General features: G+C 38.8%; 1 protein-coding gene across 1 annotated transcript in view; it reads left to right on the top strand.

Moving 5' to 3' along the window:
* NAV3 (neuron navigator 3) overlaps window positions 1-12,445 on the top strand; it is a 694,120-nt gene that overhangs the window by 613,610 nt on the left and 68,065 nt on the right. Inside the window, exons 20-21 of the mRNA XM_045289780.1 lie at window positions 3,510-3,595; window positions 10,462-10,485. Coding sequence (XP_045145715.1) covers window positions 3,510-3,595; window positions 10,462-10,485 — 110 coding nt within the window. The remainder of the gene's footprint in view (window positions 1-3,509; window positions 3,596-10,461; window positions 10,486-12,445) is intronic.

Raw genomic sequence — 12,445 nt, 5'->3', positions numbered from 1 at the left:
TGGAGGTGGCATCTGCCCTCCCTGGCTCCACACGGAGGAAAGACAATCACCATCATCAGCACTGTCAGGCCAAGCACCAGGCCCGTCCCTGTGAGGCTGTGGTCAGGCATGCCGCCCTCTCCAAACTTCCCCTTCAGCTGGGTTCAATAATCAATGCAATGGTCACACACAGCTCGCAGATAAAAGGTTTTTTAAGGGAGTTAACAGGTTAAAAATAGTCAGGATACAATTATTCAGACAGGACAGCCTCTTCTCTGTTATCTCCACAGGCAGGCTTCACTCTGCTCTTTGACCTCTTAGTCATGTAGCCCACTGGCCTCTGCTCTGCTCTTACTTGCACAACGCTACAAAGCTGTTAGGGCTGCTAATAAGTGCCCAAAGGGCACACCACTCCACCATAAGTCTTAGCCTGAAGCACTCAGCTCTGGCTCTGTGAGTCAGCAAACTTAGCTCCCCCAATTAAGAGCCTGGAGGTACCGTACATCACAAACTAGGCTCCTGCCCAAAAGCATTCAGCTTTGCTTGTTCGGTGGGCTGGGAATTGCACCCCTCTCTCTCATGTTCTGGCTTTTGCTTCTGCTATTGCCAATCCTTTGCCATTCCTATTGTGTTAATGCTGTCTCCTGGATCAAGGAGCTTCAATGGGCTAGTGTCTGCGGGCCCAAAAAACATACTCCACTCCTGGCCCTTCTCTCTCTGCTTCACCCCTTTCTGCTTCTGAGATGGCTCATTGTATACCCAGCATAATGACTATCACAATTAACTTACTAAGACTATGCCTTGAAGAGCTATATTAAGTAATTCACCGTACTGCACTTCAGAAAACTACTAGTTAAATACAGACATTATAATTCTTCCATTGGGTCTGGAATAAAAAATGGTTTTGAACTAGAAAGATGAAAAGTGTCTTACACAACTAGTGCTCACACTAAAGGTAAAGAGACTAAGCTATGAGCTATAGACCCTAAAAAACCTATCAATAATATATGACGAAGAGTGTGGAAAGGTGATTTCCTGATTCCTTGTTCACCTTCCTTCTGGAACACCAGGGTAGCACACTAAGCTTAGACCACTGCTAAGAAGTGGAAGCAATGTATGTTTGTATGTGTGTGTGGTACTGGTGGTGGTAGTAGTAATGGCAGTAGTAGTAGTAGTAGTAGTAAGTATTTGGCCAAGCTAGAAATCTGGGAGTCATATTTCACTCTACTTTGGACCCACATCTCTAAACCCAATCTGTTTTAGTGAAATTCTTCGCATATGTCTTAAGTACACCCCTTTCTTTGCATTTCTACTGCTACTATGCTAGTGCAGCACCCCCAGCCCTCCCAGAGCTAGTTGTAAGCTCTCTCCTGGCATTATCCTGTTTTATCTTGTTCTATAAGGCAATCATCTTTCTATTTTAAGCTTTTAAGATTGTATCTTAAGGAGCCCTGATGGTGGTATGGATTATATATTGACATGCTATCCTCAAAGGGAGAAGTTCAAGCCCAATAGTTTCTCCAAAGGATAAAGATGAAGATGTCTGCTCTCATAAAGGGTTAAAGTGTGAGAAACTTAGGCAGTAGTTCTACTCTGCCCTGTAAGGTTGCTATGAGTTGGAGTTAACTTGATGGCGGTGGGTTTAGTTTGGTAGGATTGTGTCTTACTGATTTTTGTTGTCCCAAGTCTAGTAGGAGCCTATCATATTATATTAATATTCAATTAATGAATGAATTTTCACTAGGCTGTCCCATGATGAAATGAGGACGAGTTTTAAAACAAACATTGTGAAGCATAATATTAGCCATATTTGGGTTTTAATCTGTGGGAAATGCAGAATGATAAACTAAGCACAGGGTATTAAACTAAATATTGCCTTCTGATACATAGCTAAATGAAGTTATATATCATTTTGGTTTTTCTTTTCCATGAGACACCACCTTGAACTAAAGTATATTTTTATTACTAAAAGACCCGTAATTCTAGATTTTAAAAAGCATGATAAACTCATTGCAGACAATGTGGAAATTCTAAGTTTAAGGAAATGCTTGTCTTTCCAATAATTATCAACATAAGATTACCGTATATTTGCTATTTTCATATTCGGCCTTTGTTGGAGGCTTGGTTCAGTCCAGCAGCCATAGTTCTATCTTAGTGAATGAGCCTTATTGAAAGTTTCGCCTTATCTCCTACCCTCATTGTTTGCATAAATAATGTCTAATCACTTACATTTTTAATCTGTACTGGTCAACAAGCCAAGCATTTTAGTCCAAAAAATTGTCCTACATATTGATATTTTCCTTTTCTCAACAGTTTTGTAAATTCTACACCATTGGCTAGACTAATGATACTATTAATAGAATTCCCATATATGCTATGAAGATTATAATTCCCCAATGAAAGTAAAGTGTCTCCAAAGTGGATGAGAGGCATATATAAACTGTAAATAATGAATGTCTTTAAAGTCATACTTAATCAGAAGACCTAATTTAAGAACACTTAGTTCTTTTGATGTGGCCCTCATGAAGAGATAACTGAAGGTATGGCTACAAAACAAAATGTGGTGCAGAAATCAAAAGGTGCCCAGCTATCAGAAAGAATAGCATCTGGGCCCTAAAAGCTTATCTTATAACAAGCGGCCATCTAAGTGAGATGTGAGCTACCTACACATGAAAGCAGCACACCAGCCTGTGATCCAAGGATTGTAAATAATAAAATCCAAGACAAGAGGAGAGAATTGTGTTAGAACTTCAATTCTGAATACCCAGTTTGCAGCATTCTATGAATGACCAGTAAATCTCAAAATCCAGTGTCTCGAGTGAATCTCTATTGATCAGGGATGGATTAGTTGTGCTATCAGATAGAATGCATTGGACAGTGGATTAATACAGGTGTCGTAGGTTAAAATTTAACACCTTATCATTTGATCTCCCTTTTGACCCATTTTAAATTTGTTATAGGTTTTATTGCTTTCTGCTTTCTTTTGGATTGAGGTTTTTCTGTGTTTGGGTATAATTTTCTTTATATAAAATCTAAGATAGTTAAATTAGTGATAAAGTAACTGGATTAATAGTTTCTTTCTTAGGGTTATGGAGGGGAGGTTGGGAGGAAATGAGGAGCTAATATTGCATACCAGAATGAAGAAGCAGTTCTAAAATTGATCGTGGCAATGATTGTGCAACTTTTTAATATAGTGCTTGCTATATGATTGTGTGCTATATGAATTATTGTCATAAAACTGATAAAAAATTTTAAGACCTTGTTTCTCTGAGAATATATAGGGCGGGGGTGAGGGGGGAGCTAAAAAAGGTCTTTGTTGTTTAAAATGAAAAAAATAAGTTACAAAACATTTTTCATAGCAACTTCCGTTTGAATTTCCCTTTTTGAGTTTACTTCTATATTTGAGCTTACTATATTATTCAGTATGTGCAAAACATGCTCAGATGTGGAGTGCTTGTTGTTATTTTACTTCCATAGCCACTTGTTCTGCAGACATGCAGTAAAGCCCTGGGGTATATGAAAAGGATTTATTGCTTCATCTTTTTTTCTTTTTCTATCTACAGTTCATGGCTCTTCACTCTCACTTGTTTCCAGCACATCTTCTCTGTACTCCACAGTAAGTATTGGCTTTTAAGGAAAAGCTTTTTAGTATTGAGCCTTTGCAAAAGACAGATTAAATAATTGATACCTACATAGAGGTTTCACAGTGAGATAATGGTGTACTCTGTGCTACCGCCCACCCATTGAAAGGTGAGCACTCAACCAACCCTTTTGTGGCTTACTTATTCTTTTATAGTCTTTCCTTATAACGCACATGGTATATTGATGAACAGGCTGAAAACGGACTTTCAGAAAATCAATTGTTCTCTTATTTAGAGTCTTTTACACCTTGGACTATGCTGTTCTGTAATTTCATCATATTAGTCAGATTTCCATATTTGGTTCAATGAATCTTGGCTGGTAATTGATATTCTATAGTTTTTTCTCCATTTTTATTTTTTAAGTTCATATTTTAAACTACTGCCAACAGGTAAAGCCTAAAAGTTTTAGAGATAGTTTTTAATAGTTCTTTTGAAAGAGTATGATTTTTAAAATTTGAGAAATAGCCGAGTTTCAAATTCTTTCCCATCATGTGCTAGGATGAGTTTTTATACACTTGATATACTTTCAACTCTGTGTGTGTGTGTGTGTGTGTGTGTGTAAATTCGAAGTTACATTTTACAAGTGTCTTTAATGACAAGGTGAGGTGTATTAAAAAGCAGTTTGCTATATTCTCAGAGAGACTACAATACTGTGAATAATTCTTAGACATTTGTTGAAAGTTTCATGGTGAGCTCACTGTCTTGGCTGTCACTGAGTAATTCAGCAATGCAGCAGGAAGGGAAATAACTATTTTTTATTCCTTTTCAGAGTGTCAAATATTATGGTCCTCTCTTTACAGTATTTACTCCTTTATTGACTCAAAGTCAGACTTTGATTGGCAGAATATTTTCCCTCTTGTTTTCCTTTGAATGATTAATTTGATTAAAATTGTCAATCGATTCTATAAATTAAGATATCACTATTAATTTTTAAATAAGCCTAGTGTTTTAGAAAAGGAGATAAAGATGTGAAGAATTTATTGGGAAAGGTACAGAAACAATGCTGTGACTTGATTAGGTTCCTATTTAGGCCAATGCTGCAGCCCGTTGAGGAACTGCATTCTGACTTAGACCATGGAAATATGATCTCAAAAGGATGCACCACTGTTATTCAGTTTTTAAAGGTACTGAAACAGCGCTTGGCTAAACTAACGTCATGAACCCAGGGAATGTCTCAAGCGGAACAAGATCATAGATTTGAACAGAAACAAGCCCATACCAGTGTTGTCCGCTAGAATTGCTGATGATGATAAATATATTCTATATTTGCACTGATAGCAGAGCCACTAGTCACATCTGGCTACTGAGTACTTAAAATACACCTGGTGTGCCTGAGGAACTGAATTTTTAATTTCAAGTAATTCTAATTTTTAATAAACCACCTATGAGGCAAATGGCACTCAGTGAAACCATACTAGAAATACTGCAGGAAAATGACCCTCCGTGAAATAACGCTGGTGTAAAGCAGGGAGTCAGCCTGGTCTGTCTTGGCAGACAAAGCACAATGAGAAGAGACCCCGGTGCTTTCCGGGTGGTTTTGCCCGCACAAGAAGCAGAGCGAGAGAAAATACGGTTCAGTGCCCGGCTAGAAACTGGAAACTCCCTCCTACAAAACTAGGCAAGCATGTTTGTTGCAAATCAACCAAATCCTGTAGCCATGAGAATTAGAAACAGTGATTCCATGCGGCTGAAAGAGGACAGCAACTTTGCCCACTTTACATGTGTGTTCCTCTCCACAGCCCTAACACTGATCCAGTCTCCCTCACCCATGTTCCTGAAAGGAGACGTGGTCGTCTTCCATGCTCCGGCTTCAGCCTGGCAATCTTTCTCTTCCGATTTTTGTCCGGATGCACTCACATTTTACACGATTTGCTGAGTTGGCTGTGACTGAACAGGTGTGAACTAGTTTGAAGCCCTGGTCTAAAGAGAACAATTTTTAATTATTGTCATTAGTCGACTCTGACTCATAGCAACCCCGTGTGCAGTAGAGTAGAACTGGACCCCATAGGGGTACAAGTAGTACACTTTTTAAACGCACCTTTTTTTTTTAACTTGGAAGTCCAGAACTCAAAACTCCGACCATGCAGTTAACAGTTGAACATGTTAACCATTCACAGCACCTAAGGACTCTATATTAAAATTTATGTAAAACACATCTTCTGAAACTATCATATAGAGTCATATATAAGCCAAGTTTTTCAGCACACTTTTTATGCAATTTTGTGGTAAAATAAGGTGCCTCAGCTGTTATTCTGTCGGCTTATATAGTATCTGTAGTCTACAGAAGATGGTCTTTTATTAAAAAAATTAAAGTACTTAGAAAAAAAGGGGGGTTTTCATTAAGAACACTATGTACTGTAACACTCAAAATATTATTCTTATTAACCCTGAACATAAACCATGTTGTACCGTCACACTATAAACTTATACAAATATAGATTAACAAAGATAACTGGCTGCAACGACCCTTAACTTGTCAAATCATCAAACTGGCACACACATACACAAAACCCCACAGGGATGCTCGTTTTATCATATGTTTTAACTGTCCCTCTAACGTTATAATTTGGTAACTTGCAGAAGTATCTTATAAAATTGTCTAAATCGTAGTACAGAATTTCTTAGAAGAAAGACTTAACTCTAAACTGGTTGCAATAGCACCAGTAGCAGTAGCGCAGTCCGGTTTCTAGACCAGCATTATGAAGCCTGTAGCTTTTACCGACAGCTTCCAGTTTCTGAACATTTAAGAGAATCGCACATTTAGGAACAGTCTGGTGGACTTCTTCCACGATGGCGAACACCTGCATCCATCCCTTCAGATACTGGCAGGTGCTTTCGAGCAAAGCACTCTCCCACCTCTCCCCTTTCTTCCTAAAGCAAAACAAGGTTTGGGTGCAGTTTTTACTATTGCGTTCTTGCTGTTTTCACAGGAGACAAATATCCTTCAGTATCTGTATCTCTAACACTAAGAAAGTAAAAGGCCCAAAGGTGTGTGTGTTAGAGGAGGGGTGTTCTCCATTTATATATCCAGAATCCTTCTGACTTTTTATATGCTTTGTCTTGTTCTTGGGCATTGGAAATGTTATCCTGGCAACAAATTTTTTGATTGACTGAATAAACTTATCAAACTTCATTGAATCTATTTTATACTTAGAAATTCTTTTTTGTTTTCACAAAAGTTAAGATTGTGTTTGGATCTTGGACCAACGCATAGCTGCTCAAACAAAAACAAAAACTCATCTACCATCCAGTTACTTCTGGCTCATCGTGATGGGAGAACTGCCCTGGGGATGTCCAAGGCTGTACATCTTGATGGGCGCAGAAGCATCATTTTGTTCCTGCTAAGCCGCTCATGGGTTTGAGCTACTGAGCTTGACATTAGCAGTGCAACTCATAAGCCACAAGGGCTCACAAACAAATATTTTAGTAACTAAGTTAAAAGATTAATAAATGGCCAGTAAGTGGTAGGTGACTTCCAAAATAAACAGACTGATAGTATTTATACTCACTGCCACTGAATTGATTCTGACTCAGATTGACCCTATAGGACGTCATGGAACTGCCCCTGTCAATTTCTGTGTTCCATCTGAAACAATACCCACTATTTTTCTATCTAGATTCTATAATTCATTGCAAAGGCAATAGAGAACTCAGACAATGTTTGTGATTAAAGGGTGTACTATGTAACTTAACAGGTTACATTGCAGGATAGTTATTCAGTTAGGACTCTTAGGAAGTTCTTTCAGGATTGCCAACAAATGCCCAAAGGGCACATGGCTGTGCTGTAATTCTTTTTTTTAAATTTTTTTATTAAATACTTTTATTGGGGGCTCTTACATCTCCGCTCTAATTCTTAACCCTAAGGCATTCAGCTCAAACTCCATTGATCGGCTAACCTAGCTCCCCAATTTAAGTATCCAGAGTTACCCCACTCCAGTAAACCTCAGCTTTAAGGCACTACACCCCACCTCTCCATGGGTCAGCATGACCAGCTTTCCCTAATAACTTCCCAGAGGCACCCCACTCCACAAAACCTCCTGCACTAAAGCCCTCAGTTTTGCTTGCGCTGACTGAGATCCACCAGTTTGTCTCATGTACTGGCCGCTCCTGGTCCTGCTACTGCTGGGCTTCCGCCCCTCTTCAGAAGTCAAAGTTCTCTTCTGAACCGAGGAGGTTCACTGCACGGGGATCTTAGTGTCCAGAGAACATGTTCCACTCCTGCTCTTGCTGGTAGTGAGACAGCCCCCGTCCCGACTCCAACCCTCCTACTTCTCAGAGGGCTCGTTTTACATCCAGCAAGAGGGCAATCACAATGAATCCTGTTAACAAGTACTCACTGGTGAATCCTCTGTGCCTCCCTTTGACCTTTTTACACAGACCCATTCAGAAAGAGGTCATTTGGTGTGAGGTATAGAGATTTCTGTAGGAATCCACATTAAATTCACTGCCTATGAAGTTTCCAAAACTATAAATATGGAACAGAAAGCCTCATCTTTCTCCCACAGAGCAGTTGGTAGTTTCGAACTGCGGAAACCGAGGGATTCATAGCCACTACATTCTTAGTAAGGCAAGGCATTTCATATTGTGTAACATTCTTCAAGACACTGGACCTGCTCCAAGCCATCATTTATAATAATCAAATTAAATCCTTATATCATTAATCCCAGTGTCTGAAACAATGTAAGAAATGTAATATTAATATTCTAGCTTAACACTTAAAATTCAATGTAGCCTTCCATGGTAGCCAGTATTAACACCAGGGTGTGAAAGAAGGAAATGAAAAGTCAAAAATAACAGTTTCAAAAATCAATGCACCAGGTTATCCTATATGACACAAATAATTAACACAAAACAGTTATGCTTCCCATGAGTAGCCATTCCATATTTGGGACTTTTAAAAATAAAACAAATTAATGAGTATCCCAACTTTTTAAATATGATTTTTTCAAATATATTATTTATTGATTATCAATTTTATAAATTCCTAAAAACCCTAGAAGCAGAATTTGGGTAGAATAATATAAGAAAGTAAAGAACTCATTATCTAGTTCATCCTTACTAATGAAAAATTTCTTTACAATCATGGAAGCATCAATCAAGAGATTAAAAGACACATTGCATTCACTCAATCTGCTGCCCAAGACCTCTTTAGTATATTGAAAGCAGGGATGTTACGTTGAGGATCAAGGTTTGCTGACCCAAGTCTTGGTGTTCTCCATTGCGCCGTCTGCATGTGGCAGTCGGACATTGAATAAGGAAGACTGAAGAGGGATTGATGCCTTTGAACTGTGGTGCTTGGGAAAAATATTGGAAGTAGCATGGACTGCTAAAAGGACAAACCAATCTGTCTGGGAAGAAGTAAGGCCAGCGTGCTCCTTAAAAGGAGGATGACAAGCCTTCATCCTACATCCTTTGGACATGTTGTCAGGAGAAACCGTCCCTGGAGAAGGATATTGCGTTTGGCAAAGCAGAGGGGCAGTGGAAAAGAGGAAGGCTCTCAACTAGACACATTGACACAGTGCCCTCAACAGCGTGCTGAGGCCGAGGAACAGTTGGAAGGACAGAGCAGGAACCAGCAGTGTCTCAGTCTGTTTGCGTCAGGTCCCTAATTGTGGGAACCGACTCCATGGCACCCAACGACAACCACATCAGTTATGTGAGGGTTCAAGGATCAAACATAGTCACCAACAAAAAGATTTTAAATACTTACAACTTTCTTCTCCTATGAATTTTTAAATCTTAAAATCCACTCCATACCTTTGACTCAAGAAGAAAGTATTATGTGGACATTGGAATGTTCAGAATATTTGTAACGATAGAATTGAGATCTGCAATAAATATTCTTTTAAAACTTATAATAAAGGCTAGTGGAATTCCACTAATTGACCCCTCTATTTAATAACAATATTATTAATTGTGCAGTATTTATTTAAGAGTATGAAAGATATGGGCTAAACATGATTCACGTTAAAATAGATACCATAAAGTATATTTTTATCATTATATTAATTTGCTTTATTTTGTATTTTCTGGAGAAAAAAATAAATAAAAAGCAGCTCAGGTACTTTTTTATCAGTTAGCACATATTTGTATATAACAAACCCATGGAAATACTGCACATATGCACAAGGGAAATGGGTGTGCTGATTCACTGTATTTTTGCATGTAACACACCCTCATAAATAATGTGTGTGCACCTCTAGGAAATGGGCATGCCGGGACTGCAAGCCTGGCAAAAAATACATTAATTCTCATTATTTGCACCAAAATATGGTGGTAGTCATTAGGGGGCTAAAAAGATGAAACTAATATACTTGAATTATCTGTAGTTTTCAGTTAGGCCAGTCTTTTGTTGTTCCTAGATATATTTGGTATTTTTTATGATCTCCAAATCACATTGTAAAATTAACTTCATAAGCCCAGGAGAGCTTGTTTCTTACCACCCGTGTGGAAAATCAAACATGCATAAAAGAAACCCATTATTCCATTTTTCCTTTCATTCATCCTCATTTAAAATTTTTTTGAGACTAATAGGAGAAAATAATTTCTTTTTGTTGCTTATTGTGTGTATCTTAGAGTAATAAGGCGCCCTGGTGACACTGTGGGTCACCATTGTTAATTCTATCTTTTGTGTTTATTGAATATTATATACTTAAGAATCAACCCATATTTTAAAAACATCATGGTTTATTCACTTATGATGCTAGAACATATACTATTTTAATATGATAACTCTGTATATTTTACTAAAATCTTAGGTTAAATATACAAAATCATTTATTCTTGCAAAATAAATTGTCATTAATTTGTTCTAATGTGTATTTTCTTCTCTCTTTTACAGGCTGAAGAAAAGGCTCATTCTGAGGTAAAAAGGCATTTAACATTTTTTTAGTAATTAAATTTTTTGTTAAAAATAACATTTCATTTCCTTGATGTTGAAAATAGACACCGCAAAGCATACACCAATCCAACTGTTTCTGCTTCAGAGTAGTTTAAACATCTTTTCCTTTTGCATTTATTATGAAATGAGTTTTCTTACCACTAGGGGGCTCTGTGACACACGCTGAGAGAAGCCAGTAGACCTCTACCCTGGTCTGGGAAACCCTCCCGCAAGAGAAAGGACAATCTCAACTCTCATGCTCTTGCCAGGAATCTCGCCTCCAACCCACACCAAAGCAAAATCACTGAACTGGAATACGTTCAGGCCTTGTAGGAGAGAGTGTCACTGCCCCTTCGTGTTTGAAGTCTCTAAATCCTGATAGAAGTAAAATGGTTTTCTCCTATGAACAGGCTGTTTGTTTAGAAGTTGAGTGCTGTTAACCACAAGGCCACTGTAACTGAACATCTATCTTTAAGAGTTAAAGGCAAAATTCAAATTCCCTGCCATCGAAGTCAATTTCAACTCAAAGCGACTCTGTTGGACAGTCATTACCAACTATGGGTTTGCAAGAGGTAGAAAGGCTTGGCTCTCTGCAGTGCAGGGGCTGGTGGATGGACATCCGATTCGGAACTCACCAGTGTAGGTATTCATTAAGTCCTTGATGAGTTGATGAATGGGTGGTGTTTTTTAATACAGTCTCCTTTACACATTGTTTATGTAACCATCTGTGTAGGATCATTAATTGAATTTTAAGCTCCAAACAACCGCAACCTGAGATACCAGCATCCAGCTCATCTTTTCTGTGCCGAGACCTCAATGCCGCTAATGATTGTTTTGTAAATCCAGTGTAGAATATTCTAATCTCACCTGTGTCACAAAAAGACACACGTTGCTGGAATTATGCACAAACATGGTTGCATGTAGAGAGGAGAGGGGAAAAGAGGGTGTGGGTGGGGGGCGCTGGGGGGTGTTACCCTGGCCAAGGAGAGGAGGAAGCTTTCATTCGGACTTCATCAAGTTGAGATCATGACTATTTGATTGGTGTTCACTAAGGACATGCAAAACAGAGAAAATCAATGTCCTGGCACGGGCCTTTGCAGATAAACTCATTCCTTTGGCATCTCATTCACTAGCCTTTTAAAATAGAATATGCACTATTTTTAAATGCTAAAAAAATTAATTGTACCAACTTAATCTTTATGATTGCTAGACCAAAGAGTGCGTATGCATTTTTTATATGTTTTCCTTCTCCCATGTGGACATGGAAAAGCTTCCACACACTGTGGTAATACTCTCTTCTGGAAGCATTAATACCAGACTAGCCCAAGGAGTTGGGGATTGATGATGGCCCAAATGTCTACCTTTTCTATGATGCGGCCCAGCTCCATTTCCCCCCTACGCCTCCTTTGCGTATATTCTCTCACATTTCTGGGTTCTTTGAATTGCTACAGTGTCCCACAGAAACTCACAAAAGCTTGAGGAAATGTCTCACATGGTGGTAGGTGATGTTCAGTTCAAACTCCGAAGGTCATGCGGCGGTAAGTCAGATGCTGCTCCAGAGGACGCACCCCTGGTACTTGCCGGTGATGGTCAAGCTAGCTCCCCGCTGCTTCTCAGAGGGCTCATTTTACACAGAGCAGGATGACATTCCAGGGACTCCTGTTTGCAATGACTTACAGGTGGATCTTAACAGTATCTTCCCCCAACCTTCTATCAGACCCATTCAAGGAAAGGTCGTTTCATGGAAGTTACCTAAATTAACATATAACCCCTCACCTTTTTAATGATACCCAAATACAATAATCTATTCTCCACACCCGGTCTATATTTTATTTATGCACATGTGGCCTGGGGCCTCTGGCAGGATGGTTCCAGTAGGCACTGGCCTCCTACTAATCTTAATCAGCCAGACTTTTTCCCAGGACACCCTAGACACAGGTTTTTT

Source organism: Echinops telfairi, unplaced genomic scaffold, assembly GCF_000313985.2.
Source record: "Echinops telfairi isolate 266 unplaced genomic scaffold, ASM31398v2 ScPeMD7_2;HRSCAF=8, whole genome shotgun sequence".
NCBI classification, from domain to species: Eukaryota; Metazoa; Chordata; class Mammalia; order Afrosoricida; family Tenrecidae; genus Echinops; species Echinops telfairi.
The sequence above is the reverse complement of the archived record's forward strand: the minus strand, read 5'-3'. Positions and strand labels throughout refer to the sequence as shown.